Source organism: Salvelinus namaycush, chromosome 21 (assembly GCF_016432855.1).
Source record: "Salvelinus namaycush isolate Seneca chromosome 21, SaNama_1.0, whole genome shotgun sequence".
Lineage (NCBI taxonomy): Eukaryota > Metazoa > Chordata > Actinopteri > Salmoniformes > Salmonidae > Salvelinus > Salvelinus namaycush.
In genome coordinates, this window is record NC_052327.1 from 38678623 (window position 1) to 38701023 (window position 22401).

Here is a 22401-nt window from a genome sequence, read left to right on the forward strand (position 1 = left end):
AGAAACTTCAGAGTTTTCTATCCAATACTACTAATAATATGCATATATTAGCAAATATGACTGTATATTAGCAACTATGTCCGTTTACTCTGGGCACCTCTGTGCACCTTTCATCCAAGCTACTCAATACTGCCCCTGCAGCCATAAGAAGTTAAACAATTTAAAGGCAATGCTACGAAATACTAATTGAGTGTATGTAAACTTCTGACCCACTGGGAATGTGATGAAAGTATGAAAGTAAAAATATTAAAAAATATCCTATTATTCTGACATTTCATTCTTAAAATTAAGTGGTGATCCTAACTGACCTAAGAGAGGGAGTTTTTACTAGGATTACATGTCAGGAATTGTGAAAAACTGAGTTGAAATGTATTTGGCTAAGGTGTATGTAAACTTCCGACTTCAACTTTGTGTGTGTGTATGTATGCATTGTGGAGTCTATTATAGAATAAATGTGTCAAGAACGATATGTAGACATTAATGGATTTCTATAGCTTTCAAAAAATATTTTTTACAATGGTTGGGGAGTGCCAAGATGGTGGCACAGTGGCTTCAACACAGCATCCGTTATCTAGTGTGCGCAATATATATATTAAACTCAGCAAAAAAAGAAACGTCCTCTCACTGTCAACTGCGTTTATTTTCAGCAAACTTAACATGTTCATTCAAATATTTACACAAGATTCAACAACTGAGACATAAACTGAACAGGTTCCACAGACATGTGACTAACAGAAATGGAATAATGTTTCCCTGAACAAAGGGGGGTCAAAAGCAACAGTCAGTATCTGGTGTGGCCACCAGCTTCATGAAGTACTGCAGTGCATCTCCTCATGGACTGCACCAGATTTGCCAGTTCTTGCTGTGAGATGTTACCCCACTCTTCCACCAAGGCACCTGCAAGTTCCCGGACATTTCTAGGGGGAATGGCCCTAACCTTGACCCTCTAATCCAACAGGTCCCAGACGTGCTCAATGGGATTGAGATCCGGGCTCTTCGCTGGCCATGGCAGAACACTGACATTCTTTCTTGCAGGAAATCACGCACGGAGCGAGCAGTATGGCTGGTGACATTGTCATCCTGTAGTGTCATGTCAGGATGAGCCTCCAGCAGGGTACCACATGAGGGAGGAGGATGTCCTCCCTGTAATGCACAGCGTTAAGATTGCCTGCAATGACAACAAGCTCAGGCCGATGATGCTGTGACACACCGCCCCAGACCATGACGGACCCTCTCCACCTCCAAATCGATCCTGCTCCACAGTACAGGCCTCGGTGTAACGCTCATTCCTTCGACAATAAACGCGAATCCGACCATCACCTATGGTACAAAACCACGACTCGTCAGTGAAGAGCCCTTTTTGCCAGTTCTGTCTGGTCCAGCGACGGTGGGTTTGTGCTCATGGGTGATGTTGTTGCCGGTGATATCCGGTGAGGACCTTCCTTACAACAGGCCTTCAAGCCCTCTGTCCAGCCTCTCTCAGCCTATTGCAGACAGTCTGAGAACTGATGGAGGGATTGTGCGTTCCTGGTGTAACTCGGGCAGTTGTTGCTGCCATCCTGTACTTGTCCCGCAGGTGTGATGTTCGGATGTACCGATCCTGTGCAGGTGTTACACGTGGTCTGCCACTGTGAGGACGATCATCAGTCCGTCCTGTCTCTCTGTAGCGCTGTCTTAGCCGTCTCACAGTACGGACATTGCAATTTATTGCCCTGGCCACATCTGCAGTCCTCGTGCCTCTTTGCAGCATACCTAAGGCACATTCACACAGATGAGCAGGGACCCTGGGCATCTTTCTTTTTGTGTTTTTCAGAGTCAGTAGAAAGGCCTCTTTAGTGTCTTACGTTTTCATAACTGTGACCTTAATTGTCTACCGTCTGTAAGCTGTTAGTGTCTTAACGACCGTTCCACAGGTGCATGTTCATTAATTGTTTATGGTTCATTGAACAAGCATGGGAAACTTTTCAATTAAGATCTGTGAAGTTATTTGGATTTTTACGAATTATCTTTGAAAGACAGGGTCCTGAAAAAGGGACGTTTATTTAAATATATATATATAAAGGCTTTTCAAGTATAAATGACCAAAGATATGATAGATTGCCATATATTTTCTGTTAATTACCAAAATGACTGAAGATTCTGTTAACTTTGGTAAATTACTGGTAGCTTTGCAACTCTAATAACAAGCAAGCTGATGTTTTGCATCATTCTGGCTGAATTTGGTATAGTCAACAATGAGGTAGAATAGGGCATATAGCAAGTTGTGTGGAAATGCATTCATTTTTGTAGAATATGATTGTGTGTATATATGACCTCTGGCAACATTCTATTCTCTATTTTCTTTATTAAAAAAAAATTACTGGTAGCTTTGCAACTCTAATAACAAGCAAGCTGATATTTTGCATCATTCTGGCTGAATTTGGTGTAGTCAACAATGAGGTAGAATAGGGCATATAGCAAGTTGTGGAAATGCATTCATTTTTGTAGAATATGGTTGTGTGTATATATGACCTGGCAACATCCTATTCTCTATTTTCTTTATTTTTTTCAACCTTTCTTTCTCTCTCTAGTGTGGACTCCCATTGCTGTGACTGTGGTTCTGGTGGCTGCAGCCACTTTATGCAAGGAGCAAGGCATCACAGTCATCGCCATCTGCTGTGTCCACGAGGTGTTTGTTGCACAAGGGGTACGTTTTGAGAGGAGAAGTAGGCGCTCAACCAATGTGAAACGAGGTGCAATCATAAGATACGAGCTTTTGAAAAGAAACGGCTTAACGCTCACAATGAAAAACAAAGTACTTTATTAACATAGTGTAATTTAGGTCAAAAACAGGATGTTTACACCGTCAATGGCCCTTATCAGAATGACAACAAAATAGGATTGGACAAAATTGCACAAGGGGTAAGGCAGGCCATGCCCGTAACCTCGCTCCACAGTGCAACACTCGCCATCGCTTCAACAATTACTCACACTGCACGGTCACGCCCTCGCTTACAAAACCCCAGTAATAGAATGAGTTATGGGACGATTCTCTTTTTTAATGATACTGGCTAGCTCCCATTTTTACTACAAAAGGGTTACTTTAAAAGGAATGATGGTGAGCAGCTGTTTTGGCGTCTCTCCCTCGTCTCGGACACTTTATCAACGCTAAGGCCTTTGCTTGCAGATGAAGAGGAGTCTTGGCTTTGGCTCCCTGATGCGTTTGTATCATGTAACTCGTTAGTCTATTTTTGCCTCCAAATATTAAAGAATCTTGATCCATCTGGTTATATTAGTTGAGGATTTGTTTGCACTTCATAGAACAGCCACTGTTTGGTTTAAATGCTTGATTTCACTCTGTTGATTTGCCTTCAAGCTTAGTATTCAGACAAGTCTAGGCCTTGTATCAAGAAAACTTTGTTAACTGATCAGTGTTCTTCAACTGGAGGTCGACTAGAATGAAAAATCAACACAACTGACCTCTCTCACCCCATTGTGAATCCCGTGTACAGATTAGTCATTTAATTGTTTCTCTCACTGTCTATCTCTCAATCCCCTTCTCCCTCGTCCCCCCCCCCCCCCCCCCACCTCTCAGTTCACACTGCCCATGCTGTTGGATACTCTCCTCCAGGTGCTGAGGGGTAAAGATGGTTTCCCCTATGCTGTCCTGCAGACGCTCCTCAAGCTCATCGTCCTCATCATCAGCACCTTGCTGCTGGTCATCATCAGGGTCCAGGTCATCCAATCACAGCTCCCTGTGTTTACCAGGTGGGTGGACCTGTTGATGTGTTTCCATAGCGGCAAAGATGGTGTGCATATTTTTGTTTCTGTTAGAATCCATGTTTTTGCTCATGGTAGCCCCACCATTTGGAACAGTACATAGTCTATTACCTAATCAGTGACCGCTGTTCGACCTTTAAAAGTGTAGGCCTAGATATAGTGAGAAACACATTGCGTTTACAAGATCGATTGAGAAAATAAATGTCGAACCTGCATTTTCAAGGTGTTGAAATGTTTGTTTTGTGGTTTAAAGGACTGTTGCAGTTCCCCAGATAGGATCGACAGGGCTCTAAGGTGACAACTTTGGTCACATATGCTCCTAAATATTTTGCTGTGCAACCTGACATTTTTATTTGGGAGCACTGCCTGTAATTTTTTTTTATCCCAGATAATTGTTGTAATGATTAGGCTTCACTGTAGCGTAGTTTCCGAGGCCCTAGAGAGTGCAGATTCGTTAGTGTTATGGTTGTACCATTACTACAGAGAAAATGTCTTGCTTCTTCCCCAAACAGTTGCTTGCTAAATAAATATTGCAAGGATTATTTGTTTTTAAAGGCAAGTACAAATGAATTGTAAATTAATGCAAAACATTTTTGGGTTACCTTACCCTGCCCTTTGCTTTCACTGCCTTTTTTTTGCGGTTGCAAAGTTTTAGCACGTTCATTCCGTTTAGGTGGGGTTTAGAGGGAGGTGTAATGATGATTCTATTGGTCAACTGAATTTGGAATGACGGTTCATCCTAATTATACAGTGGGGAGAACAAGTGTTTGATACACTGCCGATTTTGCAGGTTTTCCTACTTACAAAGCATGTAGATGTCTGTAATTTTTATCTCGAAGGTCTGTATGGAGTGGGCCAAAATCCCTGCTGCAGTGTGTGCAAACCTGGTCAAGAACTACAGGAAACGTATGATCTGCTACAGGAAACTACAGGAAACGTATGATGATGGCCAGTACAGCTATGTTAGATACCTAACTAACTTTCAATGCTGAGGCAACAATGTTTTCTGCCAACTAGCCAGCTAGTGTATAATTATTCTTTTACTTTTACATTTTTGCTAACAAGGGCACAGTGGCCCACTGGAACTGACTAGGGCTGTTGCGTTGAACGTATTAACGCCACACCGGCAGTCATGAGTCATGACCGCAGTAAAATTCCATGTGACCGTTGAGTCATGGTAATCTCCTCTTATGCACTCTGGACATGCTTTGGTAGTACCCAACTTTCTAACAACCAGCAGGTCCTAATGGCCTGGTACGCAGGGCTCTATTGTCCCTCTAACCACTGACATCAATGCAAATTAAATCAAAAATCACATCAAACGCATATCAACAGTATCGTTCGTTTAAAACTCACCTCACTGTGATGATCAATTTGAAGAAAGAAGTTCAGCAGGTTGAAACTGAGTGTAAAACACGGTCGTTGTGGATGTTTCAAAGCCTAACACAACGAAATGGACGGCACTTTCTAAGGTGATGAGTAATTCAAAACACCTATACAGTGGGGGAAAAAAGTATTTAGTCAGCCACCAATTGTGCAAGTTCTCCCACTTAAAAAGATGAGAGAGGCCTGTAATTTTCATCATAGGTACACTTCAACTATGACAGACAAAATGAGAAAAAAAATCCAGAAAATCACATTGTAGGATTTTTTTATGAATTTATTTGCAAATTATGGTGGAAAATAAGTATTTGGTCAATAACAAACGTTTATCTCAATACTTTGTTATACAGTAATCCCTCGTTTATCGCGGGGGTTACGTTCCGAAAATGACCCGCGATAAGTGAAATCCGCGAAATAGAAAACTTTTTTTTTTTTTTACAATTAGCAACTATTACATGTATACAAATACAGTGACTCACGTGTAGGCCGTTTCACTGCTCTTCAGACTGGGCCGCTGCATCCTGACTGCGCTCTGCAGTGTTCTCTTCTTCTGAAGCCCGCGGTGCAGGTGTGTTTGTTCGGGAGAAGAACATAGTGATAGGCAGCTGTTGTCGCTCTTTTTTCTTCTTTGCAAAAAGATCCTTGTACACCGACATGCCACCATCGATTACGTTGGAGAACTGTAATGAACGGCTCATCAAAGGGTCCCATTCCTCAGCTACTCGCTTAAGTTCAGTGGCCATTCGCACCATGGTTGCTAAGCGAATTTTTTTTTTGCCAAGCTGTTTTATGTACGTACACATAACTGCACGAGACGACAAAATGATAGCACAATTCGTAGCATGTTTTGATACAAGAAGCGGGAGTGAGTTTTTAGCGAATCAGAATGCAGAGCACAATGCACCAAAAAAAAAAAAAAAATGCATTATGAAAATCCGCGAAATAGCGAATCCGCGATAAGTGAACCGCGAAGTGGCGAGGGATCACTGTATACCCTTTGTTGGAAATGACAGAGGTCAAACGTTTTCTGTTAGTCTTCACAAGGTTTTCACACACTGTTGCTGGTATTTTGGCCCATTCCTCCATGCAGATCTCTAGAGCAGTGATGTTTTGGGGCTGTTGCTGGGCAACATGGACTTTCAACTCCCTCCAAAGATTTTCTATGGGGTTGAGATCTGGAGACTGGCTAGGCCACTCCAGGACCTTGAAATGCTTCTTACGAAGCCACTCCTTCGTTGCCCGGGCGGTGTGTTTGGGATCATTGTCATGCTGAAAGACCCAGCCACGTTTCATCTTCAATGCCCTTGCTGATGGAAGGAGGTTTTCACTCAAAATCTCACAATACATGGCCCCATTCATTCTTTCCTTTACACGGATCAGTCGTCCTGGTCCCTTTGCAGAAAAACAGCCCCAAAGCATGATGTTTCCACCCCCATGCTTCACAGTAGGTATGGTGTTCTTTGGATGCAACTCAGCATTCTTTGTCCTCCAAACACGACGAGTTGAGTTTTTACCAAAAAGTTCTATTTTGGTTTCATCTGACCATATGACATTCTCCCAATCTTCTTCTGGATCATCCAAATGCTCTCTAGCAAACTTCAGACGGGCCTGGACATGTACTGCTTAAGCAGGGGGACACGTCTGGCACTGCAGGATTTGATTCCCTGGCGGCGTAGTGTGTTACTGATGGTAGGCTTTGTTACTTTGGTCCCAGCTCTCTGCAGGTCATTCACTAGGTCCCCCTGTGTGGTTCTGGGATTTTTGCTCACCGTTCTTGTGATCATTTTGACCCCACGGGGTGAGATCTTGCGTGGAGCCCCAGATCGAGGGAGATAATCAGTGGTCTTGTATTTCTTCTATTTCATAAGAATTGCTGCCACAGTTGATTTCTTCAAACCAAGCTGCTTACCTATTGCAGATTCAGTCTTCCCAGCCTGGTGCAGGTCTACAATTTTGTTTCTGGTGTCCTTTGACAGCTCTTTGGTCTTGGCCATAGTGGAGTTTGGAGTGTGACTGTTTGAGGTTGTGGACAGGTGTCTTTTTATACTGATAACAAGTTCAAACAGGTAACGAGTGGAGGACAGAGGTAGTCACCTCATGAGGTTAGTCACCTGGAATGCTTTTCCAACAGTCTCAAAGGAGTTTCCACATATGCTGAGCACTTGTTGACTGTTTTTCCTTCACTCTGCGGTCCCAAACCATCTCATTTGGGTTGAGGTCGGGTGATTGTGGAGGCCAGGTCATCTGATGCAGCACTCCATCACTCTCCTTCTTGATTAAATGGCCCTTACACAGCCTGGAGGTGTGTTGGGTCATTGTCCTGTTGGAAAACAAATGATAGTCCCACTAAGCGCAAACCAGATGGGATGGCGTATCGCTGCAGAATGCTGTGGTAGACATGCTGGTTAAGTGAGCCTTGAATTCTAAATAAATCGGCACCAGCAAAGCACCCCCACAGCATAACACCTCCCTCCATGCTTTACGGTGGGAACCACACATGCAGAGATCATCCGTTCACCTACTCTGCATCTCACAAAGACACGGCGGTTGGAACCAAAAGTGGTGGACGAGAGAGTAGTCAGTCATTGTGGCCCTGTGACCGAGGGAGGCCGGTGCGGTGGTCGTTGAATGTATTGGTTAATCCAACCCCCTGCTTACTCATGCCAGGTATGATGGAACACATTTGGATTCCGGGAGTCCAGGCACACGCACAGACAAAATATGGATACGTAACAGACATATTTAGGATATCCAGGGATTTAAACTAAGTCCATGGTCATTGTGTAATTCCTCAGTGGAATGTGAAATATTGTTTTTTGTTCCAGGTTTTAAACCTTAACAGGGTCAGGGAGTGCCGGCTCAACTGCATCAGAAGAACTTGGAATATTTTTAAATCTCCATTATTTAGGGATCTCCAGTCAAGCACAGACAGGAACAACTTGATGGCATCATGTCGATAACATTCCTAAAGATTTGTTTTTGTTGTAATCCTTCAGCAGTTAATCCACTGGCTGTCTCCAGATTGTATCGCTGAATTAGTGTTATCAGAAAAGTAACAATTTCCCAGACATAATAATGCTGCATATTTGGATAATCACCATCTTTGTGTGTGAGCTAACAGTCGTTCGTTTATCCCTTATCGATGACGTCTGAATGGTGCTCCTCCTTAGAGCCATGTAGACTATAACTCCATAACTCTCGTGGTCCTGAGGTATGTGAATCATGAATGCCAGCCCCTTCACAGTCATGAGGCTATTTTCTTTGGAACCAAACCAGGGTCAATGGGAGGTGGTGAAGGCTAAAAAAATGTATACTGAAGCCATTGTAGTGTTAAAAATGTATAGACAATCATGGCAGGCAGGGTAGTTCATTCATGGCTTGAGCAGTCAGTCCCAGGAGGAAAGCTAGAGTAGAGGTACTTTGGCGTTGAAATGGAGGGGGCTCACATCCAGGGGGTTTCAGACTGGTCCAGAGCCGTTCATCAGGGCACCCTGGCCCTTGCTGTCTCTGAAACAGCGCTTCTCATTAATGGTTTCTGAAGTCAGACTCCATAGAACATTAAAACGGCATTCTACTCCAAAATGAATGAAAATACAATTATGCTGATATCTAAAATATAATTTTCACTTCCAGAAATGAGGCAAATAATATATTGGTTAAATTGTTTCTTAAAATAATTTTAACATATTGGACATATATAGCCTATGCATGGTCCATTATTATCAGGTATGCTATTAGCAATAATCATTATCAACTGTATCCCATCTGATGCAGTGTAATGGCTATAAATAAATACGCTGAAGCATGGGGTTGTCTATCTGCATTTTTACCCTATTGAGCTAGGCATTAGAGTAGCGGGTGAGCTGAAAAAAAATCTAGCTGGTGTAATGAAAACATTTTCAGCGTGTGGATCGGCTTGTGGTTCAGAACAATTACATTGCCGGTTGGAAACGTTTTAAATCAAGATGGTACACTTTTTAACAACCATTAATTAAGGCTTTCGTCCATTAGAACATACGCAGGCCATATAAAATGTAAACGTGTGCTGCTGACACAAGTTTTTAGTTGGCCTATTAACCTGTTTGGGCTGCAGGGGCAGTATTGAGTAGCCAGATAAAAGGTGCCCATTTCAAACGGCCTCGTACTCAATTCTTGCTCGTACAATATGCATATTATTATTACTATTGGATAGAAAACACACTAGTTTCTAAAACCGTTTGAATTATATCTGTGAGTCAAACAGAACTCATTTGGCACAAACTTCCTGACCAGGAAGTGGAAAGTCTGAAATCGATGCTCTGTTCTACTTCCTGCCTATACATGGTCATGATACGTATTAGTATACGTGCACTTCATACACCTTCCCCTGGATGTCAAGAGGCGGTGAGAGAAGAAATTTCGTGTTTATCTTGGTCTGAAGTGGAATACAAGCTCTTTGTATGACGTGTCCGCCCATTTCCTGTTTTCTGGTGAGCGCGAAAGGGGACTTGGATTTGCCTTCTGTTTAGCTGCCGTTATAGGTGACTAATATCTCCGGCTTTGATTTTATTTGATACGTGACCATATCATCGTAAAGTATGTTTTTTCAATATAGTTTCATCAGATTATTGAACATTTTTCGGGAGTTTTGCCGTGTTCCGTTCTCTTCCGTTTGTTGACATGGAGAGCGTCGTGCCACTTGGCTAGTGTGCTTGCTAAATGAAGAGGGAAAGTTGCCATTCTAAATCCAAACAACGATTGTTCTGGACAAAGGACACCTTGTCCAACATTCTGATGGAAGATCAGCAAAAGAAAGAAACATTTTATGATGCTATTTCATATATCTGTCGTAGATGTGAACTAGTCGTCGGCGCCCAAGTGATTCTGGCTATTGTGGTAAGCTAATATAACGCTACATTTTGTTTTCGCTGTAAAACACTTAATAAATCGGAAATATTGGCTGGAATCACAAGATGCCTGTCTTTCATTTGCTGTACACTATGTATTTTTCAGAAATGTTTTATGATACGTAATTAGGTATTTGACGTTGGTGCCTGTAATTATTATGGCTGCTTTCGGTGCAATTTCTGATTGTAGCTGCAATGTAAACTATGATTTATACCTGAAATATGCACATTTTTCTAACAAAACATATGCTATACAATAAATGTTATCAGACTGTCATCTGATGAAGTTGTTTCTTGGTTAGTGGCTATTTATATCTTTATTTGGTCGAATTTGTGATAGCTACTGATGGAGTAAAAAACTGGTGGAGTAAAAAAAGTGGTGTCTTTTGCTAACGTGGTTAGCTAATAGATTTACATATTGTGTCTTCCCTGTAAAACATTTTAAAAATCGGACATGTTGGCTGGATTCACAAGATGTGTACCTTTCATATGCTGTATTGGACTTGTTAATGTGTGAAAGTTAAATATTTAAAAAAATATATATTTTGAATTTCGCGCCCTGCACTTGAGCTGGCTGTTGTCATAAGTGTACCGACGCCGGGCTGCAGCCATAAGAAGTTAAGCTCATGCTATATTCTGGCTGGTATAGTCAATCGTCACCTTCACATTGAAATTCGATGCCAGTTGCATTAGGTTCTTGCTGATGTTGGCTTAGTTCTGTAGGTCGTCTTTGTCCTTTCAACGTGGGGACTGCCCAGCCCGCACGTCCTTGGAACAGGAAGTTAAATTTTCTTCAACGGGCTTATATAGGATTGGGAGAGACGGCCGTGTTTCATAGTTTACAACCACTGTCTGTTCACATGGAACAGAATTGGCCACTGAATTGGCTCTGAATTGGCTCTATGACAAACCTTTCTCTTATTAAGAAGCTAAATTACATTTAATCTTTTCACATAGTTTCATATTTAAACAATTAAATTGCACAACAATTCCATGTGAATCTGATAACTATAATGTGTAGACTTTCCAAGATACAGTTTGTCATCCTATCATTAGTAATAATGTCTCAGATGACAACTGATCTGGCATCATATTCTTTAAGTACCAACACATATTTTCAGCTGGTTCGATTACTGAAATATGGTTCCTTTCCCCACCCTTTTGATGTTATAAGACTCTCTTTATGTTAACAAAGGACATTCCAACAGTCACTCTGTAGAGTAGGGAGAGAGAAAAGGGGAAAGGTATTTATGGGGGTCATAAACCTCCCCCATCAGGCCAACGTCATGACAACTGTCAATTTATTGGGAAGAAATTAAGATTTACAGGGGGCTGTTTGGAATAAACTAATCCTGTCCAAATCGTCCTCTGGAATAATGGACATTCTAGAGTAAGAATTACATAACCAACGTTCTCTAGTAATACTAGTCCCGTGCGAATAGGTATTTTGTTACGTGCATGCGATGCATACGTATGTAATGTAAAGCGAGCAAGGGTTGAGGGAATAGGGAATGTTTTTCCAAAACAAATGAAGGATTTTGGTAACAGAACTCTTCAGGCAGAAATGGCTGTAATTATGTTGCAGCTTCAGCAACACGATCAGAGCGATTAATACTGTTGATGTTCTGTGGTGGTTGCTGCAGCAGGGAGGAGAGAGAGAGACAGCTGGTGCTAGTCACAGTCACTAGCTGTCTTTTTTAACACAGCCCAGCAAGTCTGAGCACAGCCCGGCACAATCTAATCAATTGCTGGTCGGACTCCCTCTAGTCATTTGTGTATCTTAATTATTTAATCAAAACGTGTGCTTAAGCATAAAACAAGCTCAGTGAATATAGTTGATTTGATTAACCTGTCTAGCCCCCCCCCACATTCCACTGAAAAGGCAGTGCGCGAAATTCAAAAATATTTTTTTGAAATATTTAACTTTCACACATTAACAAGTCCAATACAGCAAATGAAAGATAAACATCTTGTGAATCCAGCCAACATGTCCGATTTAAAAAAAAAAATGTTTAACAGCGAAAACACCACGTATATTTATATTAGCTCACCACCAAATCCAAAAAAGCACAGACATTTCTTTCACAGCACAGGTAGCTTATACAAAACCCACAAATAGAGATAGAATTAATCACTAACCTTTGAAATTCTTCATCAGATGAGTCATATAACATCATGTTACACAATACATTTATGTTTTGTTCGATAATGTGCATATATATATATTTAAAAAATCTCAGTTTACATTGGCGCGTTATGTGCAGTAATGTTTTGATTCCAAAACATCTGGTGATTTTGCAGAAATACTCATAATAAACATTGATAAAAGATGCAAGTGTTATTTACATAATTAAAGATAAACTTATCCTCTATGCAACCGCTGTGTCAGATTTCAAAATAAACTTTACGGAAAAAGATTAATCTGAGAACGGCGTTTAGAGCACAATCCAGCCAAAGAAATAGTCGCCATTTTGGCGTCAACAAAAGCTACAAAAACACTATAAATATGCACTTACCTTCGAATAAATTCATCAAAAGGCACTCCCAGGATTCCCAGATCGACAATAAATGACTGAAAAGTTCCATAAAGCCCATCATTTAGCCACTTGTTGTTAGCATGTTCAGCCCAGGAATCCATTTTCATGACGCACGAACAATCCCTCCAGACAAAAACTCAAAAAGTTACGTTCCAGGTCGTAGAAACAGGTCAAATGATGTTTGCAATCCATATTTAGTATGTGTTTTACATTAATCATCAATAAGGATCCAACCGGAGAATTTCATTGTCTGAAGAAAGAGCATTGGAACGAGAGCTCACTCTCTCCCTCGCGCGCAAAACCAGACTGAGATTTCTGACGACCACTCACTAAAACAGCTCCTATGAGCCCCTCCTTTATAGTAGAATCATAAGACTAAAATCTAAAGACGGCGACATCTAGTGGAAGCCCTAGGCAGTGTTTGTTCAGTCATATCTAGAAGGGGTGTCATTTGACACTGTTTTGAAAATCGAGTTCTCATTTCCTGTTTTGACCTCTTCTCAGGTTTTTGTCTGCCAAATGAGTTCTGTTATACTTACAGAAATAATTCAAACAGTTTTAGAAACTTCAGAGTGTTTTCTATACAATAGTAATAATAATATGCATGTATTACCTTCTGGGACAGAGTAGGAGGACATTTTGTTTGGGCACGCAATTTGTTCAAAGTGGAAACACCGCCCCCTATCCCGATGAAGTTAAAACATATAGGATGTCAATATATGGAAAAATACACATTAAAACATTTCAATTGGAAAGAAAGAACAGACTTTGTCAACAAAGTTTATTTATTTTTTGTCGGACAGCCCTACCGGTTTTACATAGCACTGTTTCAGCTGCTACTATTGCTTTAGATGTGTTAAATTGCTTATCATAAAAATCATTGTGCTGCCTTATTTCTTTGACACTTGACCATCACATTCTCATTCAAAGTTTGAATGAAATAGACCTGGATCAGGCTTCTTGCAAATTTTTTGGGAATATCTGTCAGACAGGACACTGATTTCTGATGGTGTTAAGTCTAGTTTCCTGGATATTTTGAAAGGTGTACCGCAGAGGTCAGTATTGGGACCTGTTCTCTTTACCATTTACAAAAATAATATTGGTCTATTTCTTGTAATATTCATCTGTATGCAGAAGGATACTGTTATGTATGCCATTGCCCCAAATGTAGACCAGGCATTGTTAGAGCTGCATTCTGACTTTGTTTCCTTACAAAAGCTGTATACTGTGTATAATGTGGACTAGACTGAATATATGTTCTCTAATTCTTGCAAACATTTTTCAGATAGACTACACATTTATTTACTGAATGGTTATCCCATTGATTGGGTTCCTGCCTATACATATCTGGGCATTTGCATTGACAATGATTTAATGTTTAAAAAACATACTGATGAGCTAGTTAAAAAGGTTGGCTGATCCTCATTTAAAGTCCCGTAGATCTTCACTATTCCTTTTTGTTTACAAAGCTCTACTACACAAGCTTCTGACGTGATTTACCAAATCCTTTCACAGGGTTGGTTACCTCTTGAGGTTCCTCGAGTCTCCACCAAATTAAATAAATCCACTTTTAGTTTTAATGCACATCACTGAACAATTTATTAAACTAATTACAGTTAGATGCTCTGGTGCTGCTCGGGCAATTTTAAAGTATTTATTTTATTTTATTTCACCATTATTGAACCAGGTAGGCTAGTTGAGAACAAGTTCTCATTTACAACTGCGATCTGGCCAAGATAAAGCAAAGCAGTGCGACACAAACAACACAGAGTTACACATGGAATAAACAAGCGTACAGTCAATTACACAATAGAAATTAAGTCTATATACAGTGTGTGCAAATGGCGTGAGGAGGTAAGGCAATAAATAGGCCATAGTAGCGGAGTAATTATAATTTAGAAAATTAATACTGGATTGATAGATAAGCAGATGATGATGTGCAAGTAGAAATACTGGTGTGCAAAAGAGCAGGAAAGTATAAAACAATATGGGGATGAGTTAAGTAGATTTGTTGGGCTATTTATAGATGGGCTATGTACAGCTGCAGCGATCGGTTAGCTACTCAGATAGCTGATGTTCACAGTTAGTGAGGGAAATATAAGTCTCCAGCTTCAGCGATTTTTGCAATTCGTTCCAGTCATTTGCAGCAGAGAACTGGAAGGAAAGGCGGCCAAAGTAGTTGTTTGCTTTGGGGATGACCAGTGAGATATACCTCCTGGAGCGCGTGCTACGGGTGGGTGTTGTTATCGTGACCAGTGAGCTGAGATAAGGCGGAGCTTTACCTAGCAGAGACTTATAGATGACCTGGAGCCAGTGGGTCTGGTTACGAATATGTAGCGAGGGCCAGCCACTGCATACAGGTCGCAGTGGTGGGTGGTATAAGGAACTTTGTTGACAAAACGGATGGCACTGTGATAGACTGCATCCAGTTTGCTGAGTAGGGTATTGGAAGCTATTTTGTAAATGACATCGTTGAGGATCGGTAGGATAGTCAGTTTTACGAGGGTATGTTTGGCGGCATGAGTAAAGGAGGCTTTGTTGCGAAATAGGAATCCAATTCTAGATTTAATTTTGGATTGGAGATTTTTGATATGAGTCTGGAAGGAGAGTTTACAGTCTAGCCAGACACCTAGATATTTGTAGTTGTCCACATATTTTAAGTCAGAACCGTCCAGAGTAGTGATGCTAGTCGGGCAGGCGGGTGCAGGCAGCGAACGGTTGAAGAGCATGCATTTGGTTTTAATAGCGTTTAAGAGCAGTTGGAGGCCACGGAAGGAGTGGTGTATGATATTGAAGCTTGTTTGGAGGTTAGTTAACTTCTCTGCGCTACGGATCCCTTTTACGGGATCACTTTCCTAAACAACCGCTAGAATTGCAGAGCGCCAAATGCATAAATATTACAAAAAATATTTATAATCATGCAATCACAAGTGAAATATACCAAAACACAGCTTAGCTTGTTGTTAATCCACCTATCGTGTCAGATTTTGAAAATATACTTTACAGCGAAAGAAATCCAAGCTTTTGTGAGTGTAGCAATCAATGCTACAACAGCTAGCCCCAAATTAGCATGGTCACGAAAGTCAGAAAAGCAAAAAAAGTAATCGCTTACCTTTGATAATCTTCGGATGTTTCCACTCACGAGACTCCCAGTTACACAACAAATGTTATTTTTGTTCGATAAATATTACTTTTATCACAAAACGCTATTTGGGTTGCACATTATGTTGAACTACAGCCTTGTTCCGTTCGACAAATTCCACAAAGTATCCGTAATGGTCGTAGAAACATGTCAAATGTTTTTTATAATCAGTCCTGAGGTTGTTTTTAACAAACATAATCGATAATATTTCAACCGGACCATAACCTATTCTTTAAGAGACAAAAGGAAAATGGGGGGCCCCTCTCTCGCGCGCAGGAACTATTCAGAGGACACCTGACCTCTTTTGAAACATCTTGCTCATTTTTCAAAATAAAAGCCTGAAACTATGTCTAAAGCCTGGTCACAGCCTGAGGAAGCCATTGGAAAAGGAATCTGGTTGATACCCCTTTAAATGGAGGATAGACGGTCCAGGAAACACAGATTTTTTTATTTAAATATCACTTCCGGGTTATATTTTTTCAGGTTTTCGCCTGCAGAATAAGTATTGTTATACTCACAGACAATATTATACTCACAGACAATATATAGAAATGCAAAATTGACTGGCCCGATGAACTCGGGATGGCCGGGCAGTGATAGTGGTTCCTCTCCATCGCTCATTGTGTTGATTTCATCATGTCCATTTGGGGATGTTTATTCACTGTTTAACTTCTCTGGGATATGTGGGACGCTAATGTCCCACTTGGCCAAAAGCCAGTAAAAATGCAGAGCGCCAAATTCAAATAAATAACTATAAAAATTCAACTTTCATGAAATCACACATGATGACACCATGACACCAAATTAAAGCTACACGTTTTGTGAATCCAGCCAACATGTCTGATTTCAAAAAGGATTTACGGCGAAAGCACACCAAACGATTATGTTAGGTCAGTACATAGCCACAGAAAAACACAGCCATTTTTCCAGCCAAAGAGAGGAGTAACAAAAAGGAGAAATAGAGATAAAATTAATCACTAACCTTTGATGATCTTCATCATATGACATTCATAGGACTTCATGTTACACAATACATGTATGTTTTGTTCGGTAAAGTTCATATTTATATCCAAAAATCTGAGTTTAGGCGGGACGTTACTGTCTCACTTGGCCAAAAGCCAGAGAAAATGCAGAGCGCCATATTCAAATAAATTACTATAAAAATCAAACTTTCATTAAATCACACATGAAAGATACCAAATTAAAGCTACACTGGTTGTGAATCCAGCCAACATGTCAGAATTCAAATAGGCTTTTCGGCGAAAGCAAACGATGCTATTATCTGAGGATAGCACCATAGTAAACAGAGAGGGAAGCATATTTCAACCCTGCAGGCGCGACACGAAACGCAGAAATAAAAATATAATTCATGCCTTACCTTTGACGAGCTTCTGTTGTTGGCACTCCAATATGTTCCATAAACATCACAAATGGTCCTTTTGTTCGATTAATTCCGTCTATATATATCCAAAATGTCCATTTATTTGGCGCGTTTGATCCAGAAAAACACTGGTTCCAACTTGTGAAACGTGATTACAAAATATCTCAAAAGTTACCTGTAAACTTTGCCATAACATTTCAAACTACTTTTGTAATACAACTTTAGGTATTTTTTAACGTAAATAATCGATAAAATTGAAGATGGGATGATCTGTGTTCAATACAGGATTAAAACAAACTGTAGCTAGCCTTCTGGTCATGCGCGTCTAACAAACAGGACACAACAAGTGACCCTGATTCAAAATGGCCGTACTTCTTCATTACACAAAGGAAAAACCCTCAACCAATTTCTAAAGACTGTTGACATCCAGTGTAAGCGGTAGGAACTGCAAGAAGGTCAATTAGAAATATGTATTCCCAATGAAAATCCATTGAAAAGAGTGACCTCAAAACAAAACAAAAATCTGAATGGTTTGTCCTCGGGGTTTCGCCTGCTAAATAAGTTCTGTTATACTCACAGACATGATTCAAAAAGTTTTATAAACTTCAGAGTGTTTTCTATCCAAATCTACTAACATTATGCATATCTTATCTTCTGGGGATGAGTAGCTGGCAGTTGAATTTGGTTATGCTTTTCATCCAAACGTGAAAATCCTGCCCCCTATCCTAGAGAAGTTAAACATATTGCAAATTGACAAAAGTCAACCAGCAGGTCAGCGTCCATCAGTCAATTAGATATCATTCTGACACCAAGCTGATACAAACTGACACCAAACCCACTTTTTCCAACTCGTTTAGAAGCCAACTATCACATATTTCAGAGCAGGCCCAAAATTCACAGCGCATTCGGTTTAAACCATAATAAAAACATAAAACACGTAGTTACGTACTAGCTGCGGGTCCAGTTCTGACATTATGTGTAGGCCTAGCTGAGGCGACCCCGAATCCCGAGTTTCGGCTCGATAGGTCATTTGGAGCCTGAGCAGCGACCTAAATTGGTGCTGAAAATCCAAATTTTCAGGGCGTAGCTACGAGGTCCTTGAATGAGCTATCGGACAGAAACGTTAGCGTCCGTCTCTATGGGCCGAGGAGGTTTCAATGCACCTAGACTTGCGACTCTGGGACTTTTCTAAATGTTGTCATTTTCGTAATGGTCAAAATGAATTGAAGTTATTGCGAATGTACAAGGCTGTTTCTCGGTCTGAGAACCTTCTAGAGCCACAACTCACCACGCACTATCGACTTGAGCTCTAGAACAGTTTTCTAAAGTTTTTTTTCTTTGACATCTGTTGGGATAAATGACTGATTTACAGTTCATGAGTGTTGCCTAATCACACATTTGAAGTTTTGGAAAGATGTGACTTTTTTAACCCTTCGAAAAAGCCCCTTTGACCCCAATTTAAGGCACTTCCGGTTGGCATAGTAAGCTAAAAGTAAACACATATCCTCATTGGGGTAGGCTACAGAATCCTGAGTTTAAAGTCTTTACGTTAAGAACTGACTGATTTACACAGGGTTGACTGCAGTATTTATCGCAAACTGCAGGTTGGGTATATCAAAACACCTTTAGGGTGAATTTAACCACTTCCGGTTGCTCCAGGAAGCTTAGAATCAACACAGGTAGACCTCATAGTGGCCTGATGGATAGTCATCGAAGACAGGTTCATAAGGCATTCATAACCCACATAGGCTTCAGGTTGAATTTAGGGGAGCAGGCAATGTATTCCTATGGGGAGAGAAGTCATTGCAAACTGTTAGATGTAAACACCCTGTTTTCAATGTTAAGGATTAATGCCACACAGTCAAGGTTAGGCTTGCACAGATCGGGAGGACCTCAGGAACGTTCCTGAGGTTGAATTGTGCTACTAACCCTAACGGTTCTCCCGCTGTCACCCAAAAGCACCTGAAATTTAGAGCCAGGCTTCATTTTGGGCCTACTTTTTTTCGCGGTCGCTGCGCTCAGACCGAGCGAGCTACGGTCAAGCGGGGCATCTCGTTGAACTCGGCACAGCCTAGAGATTATATTAATGCCATTGCAGGCTCTGTGTCTTTAAGCCCCGCACTGTCACACTCCATCCTTGCTGTGTGTGTGTGTGTGTGTGCGTGTGAGAGAGAGCTTTTCTTTGACATCTGTTGGGAGAAATGACTGATTTACAGTTCATGAGGGTTGCCTAATCACACATGAAGTTTTGAAAAGATCTGACCTTTTTAACCCTTCGAAACAGCCCCTATGACCACAATGTAAGGCACTTCCGGTTGACACAGGAAGCTGAAAGTGAACACATATCCTCCTTGGGGTAGGCTCTTACATAATTTTGAGTTTTAAGTCTTTACTTTAAGAACTGACTGATTTACTGAGGGTTGAATGAGTGTGTGTGATTTCAGAAAATCACAGAAATCTCGCAGAGCTCTGAAACCCGCCTTAATGGATTCGTCTGAACACGCTGCAACTGGATCTAACTTTTTTGGGGGGGAAACACATTTCTTTGACCACCAATTGTACATTGTATGATTTCTCTTACATTACGATAGATAAATGGCTGTTTCTTTTTTTCCTGACACCGTAGGTTCATGTACTTTGACATGAAGCGGTCAAATTAGCGCTCAATTTTCGTTTTTGATCTTTTATCCCAAAAAAAAATCAAAAAGCGTTGAGGCCTCAATGCCATCTTGTCTCTGGGCGAACAGCCCATTAGTCCAAACCTATGCTCACTAAGTTTCGTCTTTAAAGTCTTTTCTGTTTAGGAGAAATGGCCATGTCGTGATTGGTGATGTTTTGTACATTTGCAATAAGATTCCATTCGCCATCTGGTGGAATTTACCACGACATCATGACCAAAATTTGAACATTTTATAAAACGGAAACCGAATATCCGAGAGACTTCGTTCGATGACTTCCCGGAAGATCTGGCCCTGGTGCACGGCCCGCCGCCGTCGGCAAATTTTTAAAACATTCGTGGACGTCTAGTAAGGGACCGTACATTTGCAATATGGAGATTCTCATCGATCATACAGCAAATGCCGAGAAGTGCCCTTCATGTATGTAAAGAAACGGACAACAATAAGTCTTCTACTGCTACTTATAGCTATTTTTGCTCACATACAGTACAGTCTTATCTTAATTCCAACCATCAGATGTCCACAGACTAACCCATCTTTCGCAGTACACTACTATTTTCTTTTGCAAAGCATCCTATTTTACTGTGATGTCTTTACGAGGGTCTTGAACCCGTCTATTTGTATCATTTCTATCGACATTGCCCAAATAATGTATACTTTACCTAAAGGCCCGCACAGACTGTACGAATTTAGCTGTCTTATGCCCCGATTTTGCCGTATCATACAAACGTTCCACATTGTGGGCAAATTCTTAGGTTGTAAATTATTGTCGGACATCTTGGCTCGTTCAGTATAATTTTGAGCCTTTATCTTGTAACGTGGCTAACGTTATGAGCCGATCCCGGTGCTTGACCAATAGGAACATGGCCGGTACAGAGTATGCGCTCTAAATAATTATTGTGAATTGTCAGATTAATATAATGGTTTGATTTAAGTGTTTGCATGCTTTGCAAGAAAAACTATTTCCCTAATAATCTTGTTTACATGAAACGTCTGAAAACAGGCAACCTGATGGGATTTTGATGCATGCACAAAATTGGCAATCAAAATAAACGTTCTACCTTAACGACAATGTTATTTTTGGTAAGTTGATTGAGTTCTGACATACACTACATAACCAAAAGTATGTGGAAACCTTCACGTCGAACATCTCATTCCAAAATCATGGGTATCAATATGGAGTTGTTCCCCCTTTGCTGCTATATCGGCCTCCGCTCTTCTGGGAAGGCTTTCCACTAGATGTTGGAACATTGCTGCAGGGACTTGCTTCCATTCAGCCACAAGAGCATTAGTGAGGTCGGGCACTTATGTTGGGCAATTAGGCCTGGCTTGAAGTTGGTGTTCCAATTTTTCCCAAAGGTGTTCGATGGAGTTGTGGTCATGGCTCTGTGCAGACCAGTCAAGTTCTAACACAACAATCTCGACAAACCATTTCTGAATGGACTCGCTTTGTGCACGGGGGCATTGTCATGCTGAAAAAGAAAGGGCCTTCCCCAAACAGTTGGAAGCACAGAATTTTCTATTAAAGTCATTGTATGCTGTAGCGTTGATATTTACCTTCACTGGAACGAAGGGGCCTAGCCCGAACCATGAAAAACAGCCCCAGACCATTATTCCTCTTCCAACAAACTTTACAGTTGGTACTATGTATTGTTGCAGGTAGTGTTCTTCTGGCATCCACCAAACCCAGATTCGTCCATCAGACTGCCAGATGGTGAAGCGTGATTTGTCACTCCAGACAACGCGTTTCCACTGCTCCAGTGTCCAATGTTGGCAAGCTTAGGTAGCCTAGTGGGGCATCAGGTAGCCTAGTAGTTAGTGTTGGGCCAGTAACCGAAAGGTTGCTAGATCGGCAGGAAGGTGTGCCAGGTAGCCGAGTGGTTAGAGCATTGGACTAGTAACCGAAAGGTTGCAAGATCGAATCCCTGAGCGGACAAGGTAAAACATGCACATTTTATGCACTAAATATACAAAAGTATGTGAGAACTATTTGTAAGATGCATACTTTCAGTTTTTCTGAACTCCCTTCACTCGCGCGTAAGCATAGAGGTAGGCTTGCGCTGATGGTGCAAATACACCTCTACAGTTGACGTAGCCAATTGCGTAATGTGACAACAAAACCGACGCAAATCATGCAATCTGGCCAGGTTGATATCAATATTTTAATTTGGTAACATCGCACAGTGTGACGTGAAGAGACTGAAAAGACTGAATCCTATGTACAGTGTGAGAAGGCAGTGTAATCATATTTCCCATTGATTGATCATGGTTTTTCAGGTCTCCTAACAGTACTGTTTGTAGGTCCATCAGAACACCGACAATTATAACTTAGGTCCAGGAATGGGTGTTGACTCCAAATGCGAGCCACCAAAGTACAGTTACCAAAAGAGATTGTAACATGCACCCTGATTCACAGCAATAAAATGCTAAATCAAACGGGTTCAAACTATAGAAAACTGAAAATAACTATACAGAAACTGAAGTCTTTGTATTTCTTTGTATACCTTTATGTATGAAATTCGCACAAAATAATCAAAACAGAAATAGTATAGTGCAAAACTCAAAATGATATTGTATCCAAGTTAAGGCAAAGACAACAAATAAACACTTCATTTTCACAATGACCCAACAATTG

General features: G+C 40.9%; 1 protein-coding gene across 1 annotated transcript in view; it reads left to right on the plus strand.

The window, feature by feature from the left end:
- tmtc3 (transmembrane O-mannosyltransferase targeting cadherins 3) overlaps positions 1–22401 on the plus strand; it is a 142829-nt gene that overhangs the window by 45495 nt on the left and 74933 nt on the right. Inside the window, exons 5-6 of the mRNA XM_039017674.1 lie at positions 2571–2686; positions 3575–3747. Of these exons, the coding sequence (XP_038873602.1) occupies positions 2571–2686; positions 3575–3747 (289 nt within the window). The remainder of the gene's footprint in view (positions 1–2570; positions 2687–3574; positions 3748–22401) is intronic.